The 10855-nt window shown below is 41.2% G+C and overlaps 3 protein-coding genes across 4 annotated transcripts in view; 1 reads left to right on the top strand and 2 right to left on the bottom strand.

Annotated features, from left to right (window-relative positions):
- Positions 1-359: 359 nt before the first annotated feature.
- LOC115742481 (guanine nucleotide-binding protein subunit beta-like protein) overlaps positions 360-10855 on the bottom strand; it is a 59767-nt gene continuing 49271 nt past the window's right edge. For both annotated transcript variants that reach the window (XR_007198686.1, XR_007198685.1), the window contains one exon: positions 360-374. The gene's annotated coding sequence lies outside the window, so the exon portion shown is untranslated. The remainder of the gene's footprint in view (positions 375-10855) is intronic.
- Positions 1105-4352, top strand: LOC115742432 (beta-glucosidase 44-like). The gene is made up of 11 exons (XM_030676717.2): positions 1105-1432; positions 1558-1616; positions 2075-2150; positions 2240-2311; positions 2452-2539; positions 2631-2883; positions 3008-3123; positions 3323-3540; positions 3638-3669; positions 3772-3874; positions 3964-4352. Exons 1-11 carry the CDS (start codon positions 1177-1179, stop codon positions 4239-4241), a joined length of 1551 nt encoding a protein of 516 aa, XP_030532577.1. The 5' UTR covers positions 1105-1176; the 3' UTR covers positions 4242-4352.
- LOC115742424 (exonuclease 1) lies at positions 5598-9878 on the bottom strand. The gene is made up of 12 exons (XM_030676705.2): positions 9755-9878; positions 9627-9663; positions 9315-9489; positions 9119-9197; positions 8385-8429; positions 8084-8233; positions 7861-7975; positions 7472-7572; positions 7125-7222; positions 6936-7028; positions 6522-6742; positions 5598-6330 (listed from the first exon to the last, which is right to left on the bottom strand). Exons 1-12 carry the CDS (start codon positions 9830-9832, stop codon positions 5780-5782), a joined length of 1743 nt encoding a protein of 580 aa, XP_030532565.1. The 5' UTR covers positions 9833-9878; the 3' UTR covers positions 5598-5779.

Genomic DNA, 10855 nt, shown 5'->3' on the forward strand with positions numbered 1-10855 from the left:
CCGAAAAGAAAAAGAAAAAAGGGAAAACGATGAAGATACCACATTCAATCCTCACACGATGCATTAGATATGATGAGAAGGTAGTTCATCAATTATTTGTAAAGAGCCACTACCGACTGTCTGGAGAACGATGGAACAACCCGCAAGTCTCTTGAATCAATTGTTCTAGGCCTTTGATCTATGCGGTGGCCGACTCGGAAAGCAATTTGCACGCGATTGATGAGATTTCGAACAAGCGACATTCAATTCCTAAGTTAGAATTCACCTCCCCCAACCCCCCCCAAAAAAAAAAAAACACAAGACCCCTAATCAACTGCTCAACCTCGTTGGTTACGACCTACATCCTTAGAATCTTCCCTGCTTAAAAGTTTCGTCTTTTTCATAACTGTTGGAAAATAATAAGTAAAGTGCCGAGGGAAGTCCGTAACAAAGTGTTGTAACAAGACAAAATAATAACAGGGAAAAGGCACACTTAGAGAGAAGTTAAAGTGAAAAGATGAAAGGTATTTCTTCTTCAATCTTATACGAAAATCTTGGTATGGAGAACATATCAAGTCAATTTATAGAGCTCGAAAGTTCATATACTCAAGAGATACATAAATGCAAGAAATGCATCAATTATATAGATTAATGAATTCAAGGGATTCATGAATCCGAAAGACACGTGGATTAAAAAGGATCCATGAATTAAAGAGATATATGAATTTAATAAATACGTGAATCAAAGAGACGAATCTCGTTTTACTCGCTTTCGTTGATCCATTAACCCGTCAATTATAACGATAACGGCATGAATGAGGCAAAATGCTTTGCTCGGGCTCGAGTCACGAGCCAAGGGGCTCTCACTTTTTGCTTATTCCTTTGCATGTCCGTCGGTTCACGTGCGACGTTCCCCGTCTTTGATCAAACTCCGCATCTCGCTTCAAGAGCATCTTACCACTTTGGTACCACAAATGGGACCCACCATTCTGAATTCCCGTCAATGGGGGACGGGACCCACATTTATTGTCCGGATTAAGGAAAGAAAGAAATGACAAGAATGATCAGATGACGTGGAGACGCTAACGTTGAAAAGTTTCTTTCCCCATCCTTCCCCTATAAGTGAACACACCCACTCTCCTTCACAAGGCAAAGCTAAACTCTCTCCCTCTCTTGAAGAGTGTTGGAAGTGTGAAGATGAGAGTCCAACTCCCGTTGATGTTGATGTTGTTGCTGTGGTCGCTGTTGGGACTCGCGGCGGCGAGTTCGGCAATGGCTGAAGAGGCGGCGACCCTCTCCGAAACGGTGCTCTTCGACACCGGCGGGCTGAGCCGGTCGGCCTTCCCGAAGGGCTTTGTCTGGGGGACCGCGACCTCGGCTTATCAAGTCGAAGGCATGGCCGACAAAGAAGGCCGCGGGCCGAGCATCTGGGACGTCTTCATCAAAACTCCAGGTGCTCCTTCCTTCAACATGGCACGCATTCCAGTTTTCATGGGTGTTTCCCCATTTCGCTGTTGATTGCTTGTCGTTTGATTATGATGGTGTTTTGAGCGTCTCCTGGTCGTGCGATGTGCACAGGAATTGTGGCCAATAATGCAACTGGCGAGGTTTCGGTGGACCAGTATCACCGATACAAAGTGAGTGCTTTCTTTCCTTGTCGCTATCTGTTTGTGAAGATCTTATCGAACCGTGACTGAAAGAGCTCTCAATGCATAAGTTGATGGGACAAAAAGGGTTCCTTTTCGAAGATGTTCTGGTGTGTGAATGGCAGACAGAAGGAATCTGTTGCTTACTTTGGAGTCTCTTGAGGGCTAAAGCAAAAAGATTTTGGTTCAGACATGGGTATATGGTGTCGTAATGTTTCCGATCTTTGTTTGGTTTACTATTGTACCTGTTGTTCGTCATGGTTCTTGTGTATTCTTGACAATTTCATGAGAAGAACGGTTTGTCAAACCAAGCTCTCTCCTGGCGTTGTTCTGCCCGTTCGGTATTGTACATTAGGAAACGTGAACTCGCAGCATTTGTTCTTTTTGTCCCGCTTAGCAATGTATCGGATACATTTCCGGCACTCATGGATCCGGTCATGCTGTTACAGGGAGATGTGGATCTGATGGCAAAGCTGAACTTTGACGCCTACCGATTCTCGATTTCGTGGTCGAGGATTTTCCCTGGTAATAGCGAAATTCTTGCTCCTATTGCTCTGGAGCTGACCCTGCCAAACAAGCAGTTAATGTAACACTGGATGTTCGACATAATGCAGATGGAACGGGCAAGGTGAATTGGCAGGGAGTTGCTTACTACAACAGGTTGATCAACTACTTGCTTAAGAAAGGTAGATGGATAAATGGATCCGAAAAGGAGTTCGAAAACCTGTCTCGATTTCACAATATCGTTTCCTAAGACAATTCGTGTTGTGTTATGCTAAGCTGTGAAATGAGGACATTAATGAGCCAAAGGACTATCTCTTTGCAGGCATCACACCGTACGCAAATCTGTATCACTATGATCTTCCAGAGGCTCTAGAGAAGAAGTATATGGGGCTGTTGAGTCCCAATGTAGTGTAAGTATCATCAGGTGCCCCTTATTTAAATTGATGAACAAAGGATGTTTGGCTACATTGGGATTTGATTGGGGCTACATTGACCGTGCAGGAAAGATTTCGCCGATTACGCGGACTTTTGTTTCAAGACATTCGGCGATCGAGTGAAGAACTGGATGACTTTCAACGAGCCAAGAGTGGTGGCTGCTCTCGGATACGATAACGGGTTCTTCGCCCCCGGGAGGTGCTCAAAAGCCTATGGGAACTGCACAGCGGGAAACTCGGGAACCGAGCCTTACATTGCGGCCCATCATTTGATCCTGTCTCACGCCGCAGCGGTTCAGAGATACCGAGAAAATTACCAAGTACGAATATGGTTAATTAGATGTTCTTTCTGCTATGAAACTATTACTGGTTAAGGAGTAGTGTTCAACTGTTCTATTCGAGCTCGAATTTGTCTATGAATGGTGAATGTGTGCGCATTTTCAGGAGAAACAAAAGGGAAGGATTGGTATTCTGTTGGATTTTGTTTGGTACGAGCCTCTTACCAGATCGAAGGCCGACAATTATGCAGCTCAAAGAGCAAGAGACTTTCATGTGGGATGGTAATAATGCCACTTGCATCTTAGGAGATCTTGCCAAAAGTACTGCCAACAAATGTTGCGTAAACTCAATTCAGATCAAAAACTCTCTGCACATTCCAATGTGCATTGAGAACTTGAGCTTTACATGGTTTCGGTAGCATTCCCAATAAAGGCAACCAGTGGGAGTCATAGATTCTAATGTTGCATCTTCTTTATGCAGGTTTATTCATCCTATTGTCTATGGCGAGTACCCAAGGACGATGCAAGAAATTGTCGGGGACAGGCTGCCAAAATTCACGAAAGAAGAGGTTAAGATGGTGAAGGGCTCAATTGATTTTGTTGGCATTAACCAATACACGGCTTACTACATGTACGATCCACATCAACCGAAGGCTAAAGTCCCAGGGTATCAGCAGGACTGGAACGCCGGATTTGCCTGTAAGACACCTCATTCATTATAGTCGAACAGAGTGGACATTACTCCGTATTGTGCTTGATCGTACGTTTAGCGAATATCTTCTTTAAAATTGTGCAGATGAAAGACATGGAGTGCCTATTGGTCCAAAAGTAAGATTTACATTCACTCAGTTAGCATTATGGTCATGCTCTTTGTTTATATATCGATCCATCTTATTTACATGAGACCGACGTCACTTTCAATCCCTGCAGGCACATTCTTACTGGCTTTACAATGTACCCTGGGGTTTGTACAAAGCTCTGATGTACATCAAGGAGCGTTATGGGAACCCCACCGTGATTCTGTCCGAAAACGGTACATCTCTGTGCAATAAGTGTTGAATCATCCTCTAGCATGTAATAGTAGTGCTTTTAATGATTCCTCTGTTTATGTTGCAATTTTAGGCATGGATGATCCGGGAAACGTCACGCTTTCTCAAGGACTGCACGACACCACGAGGATCAACTTCTACAAGGGCTACTTAACCCAACTGAAGAAGGCTGCTGATGATGGAGCCAATGTAGTGGGCTACTTCGCATGGTCTTTGCTCGACAACTTCGAGTGGAGGTTGGGCTACACTTCACGGTTCGGAATTGTCTATGTCGACTATAACAACCTCAAGAGATATCCGAAAATGTCGGCCTATTGGTTTAAGCAGCTGCTTACCAGAAAAAAGAACTGAGTTGACCAAGATGAAGTTTTTATCCTTACTTTAGAATTCGCAAGAGGATAAATGATGTCAATCATGAAGTGCTTTTCATCATGAAAATAAGGTTCTGCTGTTTTCTTAGTACTCTGGTTCTATGTTTCAGTTTCTTTTAGTCAAAATACGGTGGCAACGAATTTGACGTGAAGGCGGATCAACGCAATTAAAGAAGTGGTGTTGCATGACAATGCTAATAATTCTCTAAGGTTATGAATCGAGAATCGCTTGGAGAGTCACTCTAGCTACTCTGCTGATAAACATAAATTTGGAAAAGTAGCAGCACTATTCCTATAGAATTTCTAACCCGAGAAAGACAAAATGCAAAATTCAGTTGATGGCTCCTGGTATTGCACGGCACAAGAACGGTTGATTTGGTTGAATGTTAATCTATTGCTCAAGGAAATGCATTGCTCCAGGAAATGCAAAGGCAAATCTTTTGCGAGGTGTGCTCACAGAACATCATCTCCCTTCTCTAGATTCTCAAAATTGGAAGAAATACTTGATAATCGTATCTGAAGGAAAGAGCTGAACAGTCAACTCTTGATGTAAATGTGCACCAGTTCAGGATTTGAGTCTTAACTTTTCAAAGCACTTGGTTACCATGGGTCTGTTTGGCAACGATCAGAATCAAAAAATGATGAGAAACATATTTGGTAAAGCACTTGGTTACCAAGGGTGCGTATGGTAATGCTCCAGAAAAAGTGTGTTTGTTCCCAAAGTGTTCCCGGAACACTTTGGGAACAGAAACGCGTATGGTAAAAAAGTGTTCCCAAAGTGTTCCGGGAACACTTTTCAGAAATGGGAACACTTTTGGAGCAGAAACGAGAAACAAAAAATACTTGTTTCTTTGTTCCCGAAACACTTTTTATCAAAGCTTTTGAACACATTTTATAACGCAAGAGGAACACTTTTTGCAACCCTCTGTTCCTGGACTACTCCTTCACACTTACAAAGACGACGACTTTTTATCAAAGCTTTTGAACACATTTTTTTTTTTGTAGTTACCAAATGCGTTTTCGTTCCCAAAAATCGTAACCGGGAACAGAAACAGAAAAAAGTGTTTCTGTTCCAAAAGTTGTTCCGGGAACAGAAACGTTACCATACGCACCCCAAGTAATCAGGATATGCAATGATGGCCATCTACCTATCAGTCCACCACCAAGTTAACACTCGCGGAGACATGCCATTGGGCAGACAACTTGTAGGATAGCTTTAAGCTCATGAAAGCCGCTCGTGATTCTGAAGATCCACTCAGACATTCTTACAGTTGAAAAGGAATCGAGAAGAGTAAACTATTACAAGACAAAAAAAAAAAAAAAAAAAAAAGAACTATGGATTAACTGAAAATCAGTGGCAATTTCACTCCTCTATCAATACAGTTCTGGCCTCTAGATTAACATTGATCTGTTGGTAATGACTCTGCTCTATTCTGCTAGAGATTCATAAGTAAATAAGTCAAACAAAATTTACTTCAAAGCCTCATATGAAAATAGCTCAGTTGGGGGAAAAAAAGATTATACACGAGAAAAATAGTTCAAAATAGTAGTCCTGTTTTCAGAACCCTTGCAGTTACTTTTCAATTTCTTTGTCTGTCTAGCCCGCCTATTTTCACTAGTGCTGCAGTTAGGAGTGGAAGTTACGCTCTCCTGAGATGCTAATGCGTTGCACAAGATGCCTGAATTCCCCACCTCAGTCAATACAGAACAATGTTCAGTATCACTGCTCATGAGATCAAAGCGAATTTGATCCCGCTTTCTTTTCATGCAATGTTTGTTTTCAGACATATCTGATGAAACTTCAATGGAACTTGGACCTAGCGAATCCAGGTCTTCGACGTCTATCAGAAGGGAAACTTTGCAGCCGCTCTTCTTCACCGGACTAGAGTGGATTTTACCAACTTCTCTTATTTTGAAAGGATTGTTGTCAGGGATCTTTGAAGACATGCTTTCAGAAACCGCCACACTCACCAAAGCTCCGGAGGTTTCCGGTGGCAACATTAGCCTCGAAAGCGCAGCTGCTTCATTGCTAAACTTCCTTTCCTGCAAATTGAGCTCCTCCTTCATCGCTGTATATGCCACAAACCAAGTGTACAGTCATCAAGGTGCAAGTTACATCAGATGAGTGACAAACATGCATCTCATGCATACTTTAAAATCCTAAAGATGCTCAATCCTATGTGGTAAATAATTGCTTGAATCAGGCAAGCACATGAAATACTGTTTAAAGAACATATAGATCCACATTATGCAAGTCCACCTGTGAAATCTGCTTTCATATATTCATTTGAGATGCTCACGAAGAAGCAGTCTTTCTCTGCAGATAAAGCAGTAGCCTCATGTTGCCAAAGTTGACGTGAAGCTGGCATGATGCCGATAGGCACATGGCATCCAGAATTTTGACAATTATCAAATGCTTCCATGTTTGACGGGTCAACTCTTCCCTCCGCAATTGCAATAGCTATTGATGGAGGGATTTCTCTATTTTATGACTGACGATTAAGGAGATTTTTTTGCCTTATGTTTGATAAGTAAGAAAACTACACTTATTGGCACACTCTAACAGGGCTTATAGGTATGGTCTCACTGAACTTCCACCAAGTTTTTAAGTTGGCAGTATTTATCTTTGTATGAAACTCGAATTATTCGACAACCATATGCAAAAAGAGGATACGGTCCAAGGAAATCTAGCTCTCCATCTAGAGCCTGCAGGAGCTTTTCCGAAAGAGGTCTGATGTGTCTGAGTTTCTTCGTGACGGTGTCATAGCTGTATTGAGAGCAAAGTAAGTAAGTTCACGTATGTACATGAAAAGGACTACAATAAATTACAGATAAATGAAGCTTAGTTGGGAGCTTCGCCTACATTCGAGCATGCTGGAATACCGCTACTGCCTCATGGAAATATTTGCTATAATATTCAGGCATCTGATTTCCCTTTTCAAGCTTCAGAACTGATAACGCCTGTAACAAAACAGCCCAAGTGGAGTTTAATCGTAACTTTTCTGGAAGCTTTAATGCTTTATCAGGGCAATTAGCTACAAATAGATGCTTCAAACTTGATAATGTTGCACTCTTATGCTTACAATCATGAAAAGGACATGTTTTGCCTATGAAAACTACTTCTCTACATGTATTTTCGACTATATGGACAATGGGAATTATGAGTAAAAGTGAGCTATTTTGCCATTTGAGAAGCAAGAGAGAACTTACACGGTCAATGCTTCGATACTTGGAAACAAGAGAGTGAGCTTTCTTTATCCCTATTCCGGGAACAGATGGAAGGAAATCGCAGCCAGCTAAGACACACATACCTGCGAAGGGACACGAAGAGTTTCCTTTTTCAGATTGATCCTCTTTTTCAGAATAAATCTCATCCACAGAGAAGCGATGAGGATTAAAACTCTTGCCACACTTTATGGAAGTTAAGGACTTTATTGATTGTTTGAGAAAGTTATACAGGCACAAAAATACCCAACAAAAATGGAAACGCGATCATGTCTTTATAGTGCTAAACTTCAACTCCAAATTTGCTATCTTACATTTGACATGATAGATGCAATCTTAAATCCAAAACTTGCCTGAAAATGGTAGTAACTCACCAGTAAATAATGCCATGTCGAAATTTCGAAAGGAAGGTGTTCCATTTGTGGAATCAAAAACCTTCTGCAGCAACATCTCCTCACCATTGCCGTACCTATCCATTTTAAATACAATCTGTTTGCAGGTGGTGCAGATGAAAGGAAAACAAGACCCATTATCAAAAGATGATGCCGTAATAGAATATTTATTCGCATTGTATGAATTTTCTGTAGAGTTTCTTACAGCTTGACAACCATACGCTACCAGATCGCTGTCTTCTGTGATAACAACTGCAAGTCCACCTTTCTCTGCTTCAAGACTTGAGAGATATGCTAATTGTGCATCGGCCTCATAAGGAGCTACTATGAATTCAATGTTTTCCGACTTCAATATCTAGAACACACCAATGGACAGACTTGCAAGATTAGTAATAGAGGATACAGATCACAAATTTCGATTAGGTCTTTCCCAGATTCTGAACTGAAAAGCAATGAGAACTTATGACAGATGATTAAGATGCATTTCAAGTGCAGTAATCATGTACCTGAATCAATTGATGTGCTATGGACGGGGTAATACTCACTCCTCTCTGCAAAAGATACCAAGCATCATCCATATGAGCGAGAGGTTAAAACTTGACCGTGCAGGCGGCAGACTACTTTCTTGACTTTTAGGTGGATAAAGCATCCAAAAAATTTCAAAAACCCCTTCCAATCTGTATGAAAGTTTAAGCTAGCAGATGGAGTTACGGTTTCATACTTAATACTTTAACACAGAGAACTTGCATCTTCTTAGACTAACAATTACATTTCACAACTTCACATTCACGAACAATTGTCAGCATTGGCCCTTCTGTGCCACTCGCCAGAATGAGCAATCCCCAAGTTATAGCACTTTCTTATGTAACAAAAGTTTCATTCAGATTGCCTACTTCAAATGCATACTGAGTGTCTTGGCCTCGAGAATCGTATATTGATGATTGATGGAAGCGTGACAGGGTCAATTGTACTTCTGTTGGCCAATCAAATAGCTGAAATGCCCAAATGACCTGCTCATTTGGAGCTATAGCACATACAATGACTAATTGGATTGGGAAAGAAAGGAGAGGGCGGCCAACTCACGATGAACTGCACTAATTGCACTCGACTATTCATCATCATCGAATGCAATGTTGATAAAGCCAATTGCAGGATAGCTAAGCGAAAAATTGGGGCAATTCCTGATAAACCACCCTAAACAAACCTAGCACCAGATCACCAATGAATTTACGGTCGGTACCTGGAAGAGCTCCGAGGCAGCTTTGACATCTCCCTCCTTAAGCTTCTGCAGGGCCAGATCGCAATTAACTTTTCTTCTCCTGAAGCACAACAGTCAATCCATCGACACATTTCACAATCCAATCATCGAGCAAATAGTATCAACTACCCCCGTCAAAGCACATGTTCATAACCAAAGTTCGAGCAATGAACCAAACCTGTGTCTCTCGTCCTCAGTGGCAGCTTTACATGGGATGCTCCCCCCATCAAACACAACCACAGGAGTCACTTCATAGTGACGAAGCAGGTTGATTCGGTGCATGAAATAGCTCAAGTATTGCAACTTTTTAGCCCCATCTGCATTGAGACAGAGCTCCATGCTGCATGAATAAGCTGAAAAAAAAAAAAAAAGTTTTGATCTTTCAGTCGCCCCGACCACCCAAATGAGATGAATATGAATCAAGAACTTCAAAAAAAGATATTAAAAATTAAAAAAACAACCAATTGCGTATTGGAAAATGAATCTGTACCTCCCTTGTGAAGCCATGAATAGGCATCAATACCCACCTGCAAAAGAGAGAACGAATCGGAAAAAGAACCTCGACAGTTTAGAAATGCGAAATCGAGGATGAACTCGAATCGGGTTTCGAATGGCCACCCGTTTGCCGGCGAATTTCTTGATGTGGATCGGCTCGATGTAGGGCTTCATGAATCTGAGAAGACCCTTGATTCCCATTGTCCCGGTTTCTTCGTCTTCGGAGGTTTTTTCCTGTTTTTTTTTTCCCTCTATCCGTCGACTCTTGCGTTTTTGGCTTTTCCTAGGTTTCGTTTTGCTGGGGCGACAGCAGAGAAAATGGCGGGAAGGATAACAAATATGAAAAACGAAAAAAAGAGAAATGCTCTAGGATTTAACAAAACCCAACTGTCATGATCTTCATTTGAACCGACCAACGAAAAATCGCCACGTGTTGCGGGTGGGGGACCGTGGCGAAGAAAAGTGAAGCTCTATTGGTCCGTGACTTAACCAAGAGCTGAGTGAGCGGAAGAAAACCGAATTTCCCGGTACGAACCCGACGCCGTGCGTTTAAAATTTTCAGCTGTGATTCGCGCCTCCTCTTTCCGCCACTAGTTTAGAGTTTTCTCTTTTAGCCATTACGGGATGGGCAAGTTTTTAATTCGTAAAAAGGCATAATTACATTGAAAACTCTACAACTTGTCGTAAAAATGCAATCGAATCTTAAAAATTTTACAAAGTGCAATCGATTCATACAATTTATCATATCGGCGCAATCAAATCATTCCGTTAGCCCCGCTTAATTTGGCTAATAAAAACTGCTAATGTGATTTTCATTATTATTTTCTCTCTATTACGTGACGCTGATGTGACTAGAACACGAAGGATTAGACTAAAACGACGTTGTTTTTGCTCGAAAATTGATTTTTTAATCAAAATATTATTTAAATTATATTTAAATAATAAACAAAATTAAACAACAGCAAAAAAATGAACGTCATTTTGGTTCAAATTTGATTTTCTTAATTTAAAAACTATATGAGATTGCTTCGGCGATGGTGGGTCGACAACGAAGGCCTCGCCATTTTTGCACTATTTTCTCTCTTTTTTATTTAATTTTGTCTATTTTAAATCTAGTTCAATTTTTGTTGGGTCCAAAATATAATTCAAATTAAAAAATCAGATTTAGACCAAAAATACATTGTTTGCCATTGTCCTTTAGGTTTCAGCTATGTCAGCACCTCA

Source organism: Rhodamnia argentea, chromosome 6 (assembly GCF_020921035.1).
Source record: "Rhodamnia argentea isolate NSW1041297 chromosome 6, ASM2092103v1, whole genome shotgun sequence".
Taxonomy (NCBI): domain Eukaryota; kingdom Viridiplantae; phylum Streptophyta; class Magnoliopsida; order Myrtales; family Myrtaceae; genus Rhodamnia; species Rhodamnia argentea.

What these genes read in the sequence shown, in the direction of transcription:
- LOC115742424 (XM_030676705.2), bottom strand. Translation starts at nt 9,832, where the DNA reads ATGGGAATCAAGGGTCTTCTCAGATTCATGAAGCCCTACATCGAGCCG. An exon ending in TTCATGGCTTCACAAGGGAG is followed by an intron (nt 9,490 to 9,626) that starts GTACAGATTCAT and finishes TTTTTTTTTCAG; the next exon opens with CTTATTCATGCAGCATGGAG. An exon ending in TAGCACATCAATTGATTCAG is followed by an intron (nt 8,234 to 8,384) that starts GTACATGATTAC and finishes GGTGTGTTCTAG; the next exon opens with ATATTGAAGTCGGAAAACAT.
- LOC115742432 (XM_030676717.2), top strand. Translation starts at nt 1,177, where the DNA reads ATGAGAGTCCAACTCCCGTTGATGTTGATGTTGTTGCTGTGGTCGCTG. An exon ending in CGTCTTCATCAAAACTCCAG is followed by an intron (nt 1,433 to 1,557) that starts GTGCTCCTTCCT and finishes CGATGTGCACAG; the next exon opens with GAATTGTGGCCAATAATGCA. An exon ending in CGTGATTCTGTCCGAAAACG is followed by an intron (nt 3,875 to 3,963) that starts GTACATCTCTGT and finishes TTGCAATTTTAG; the next exon opens with GCATGGATGATCCGGGAAAC.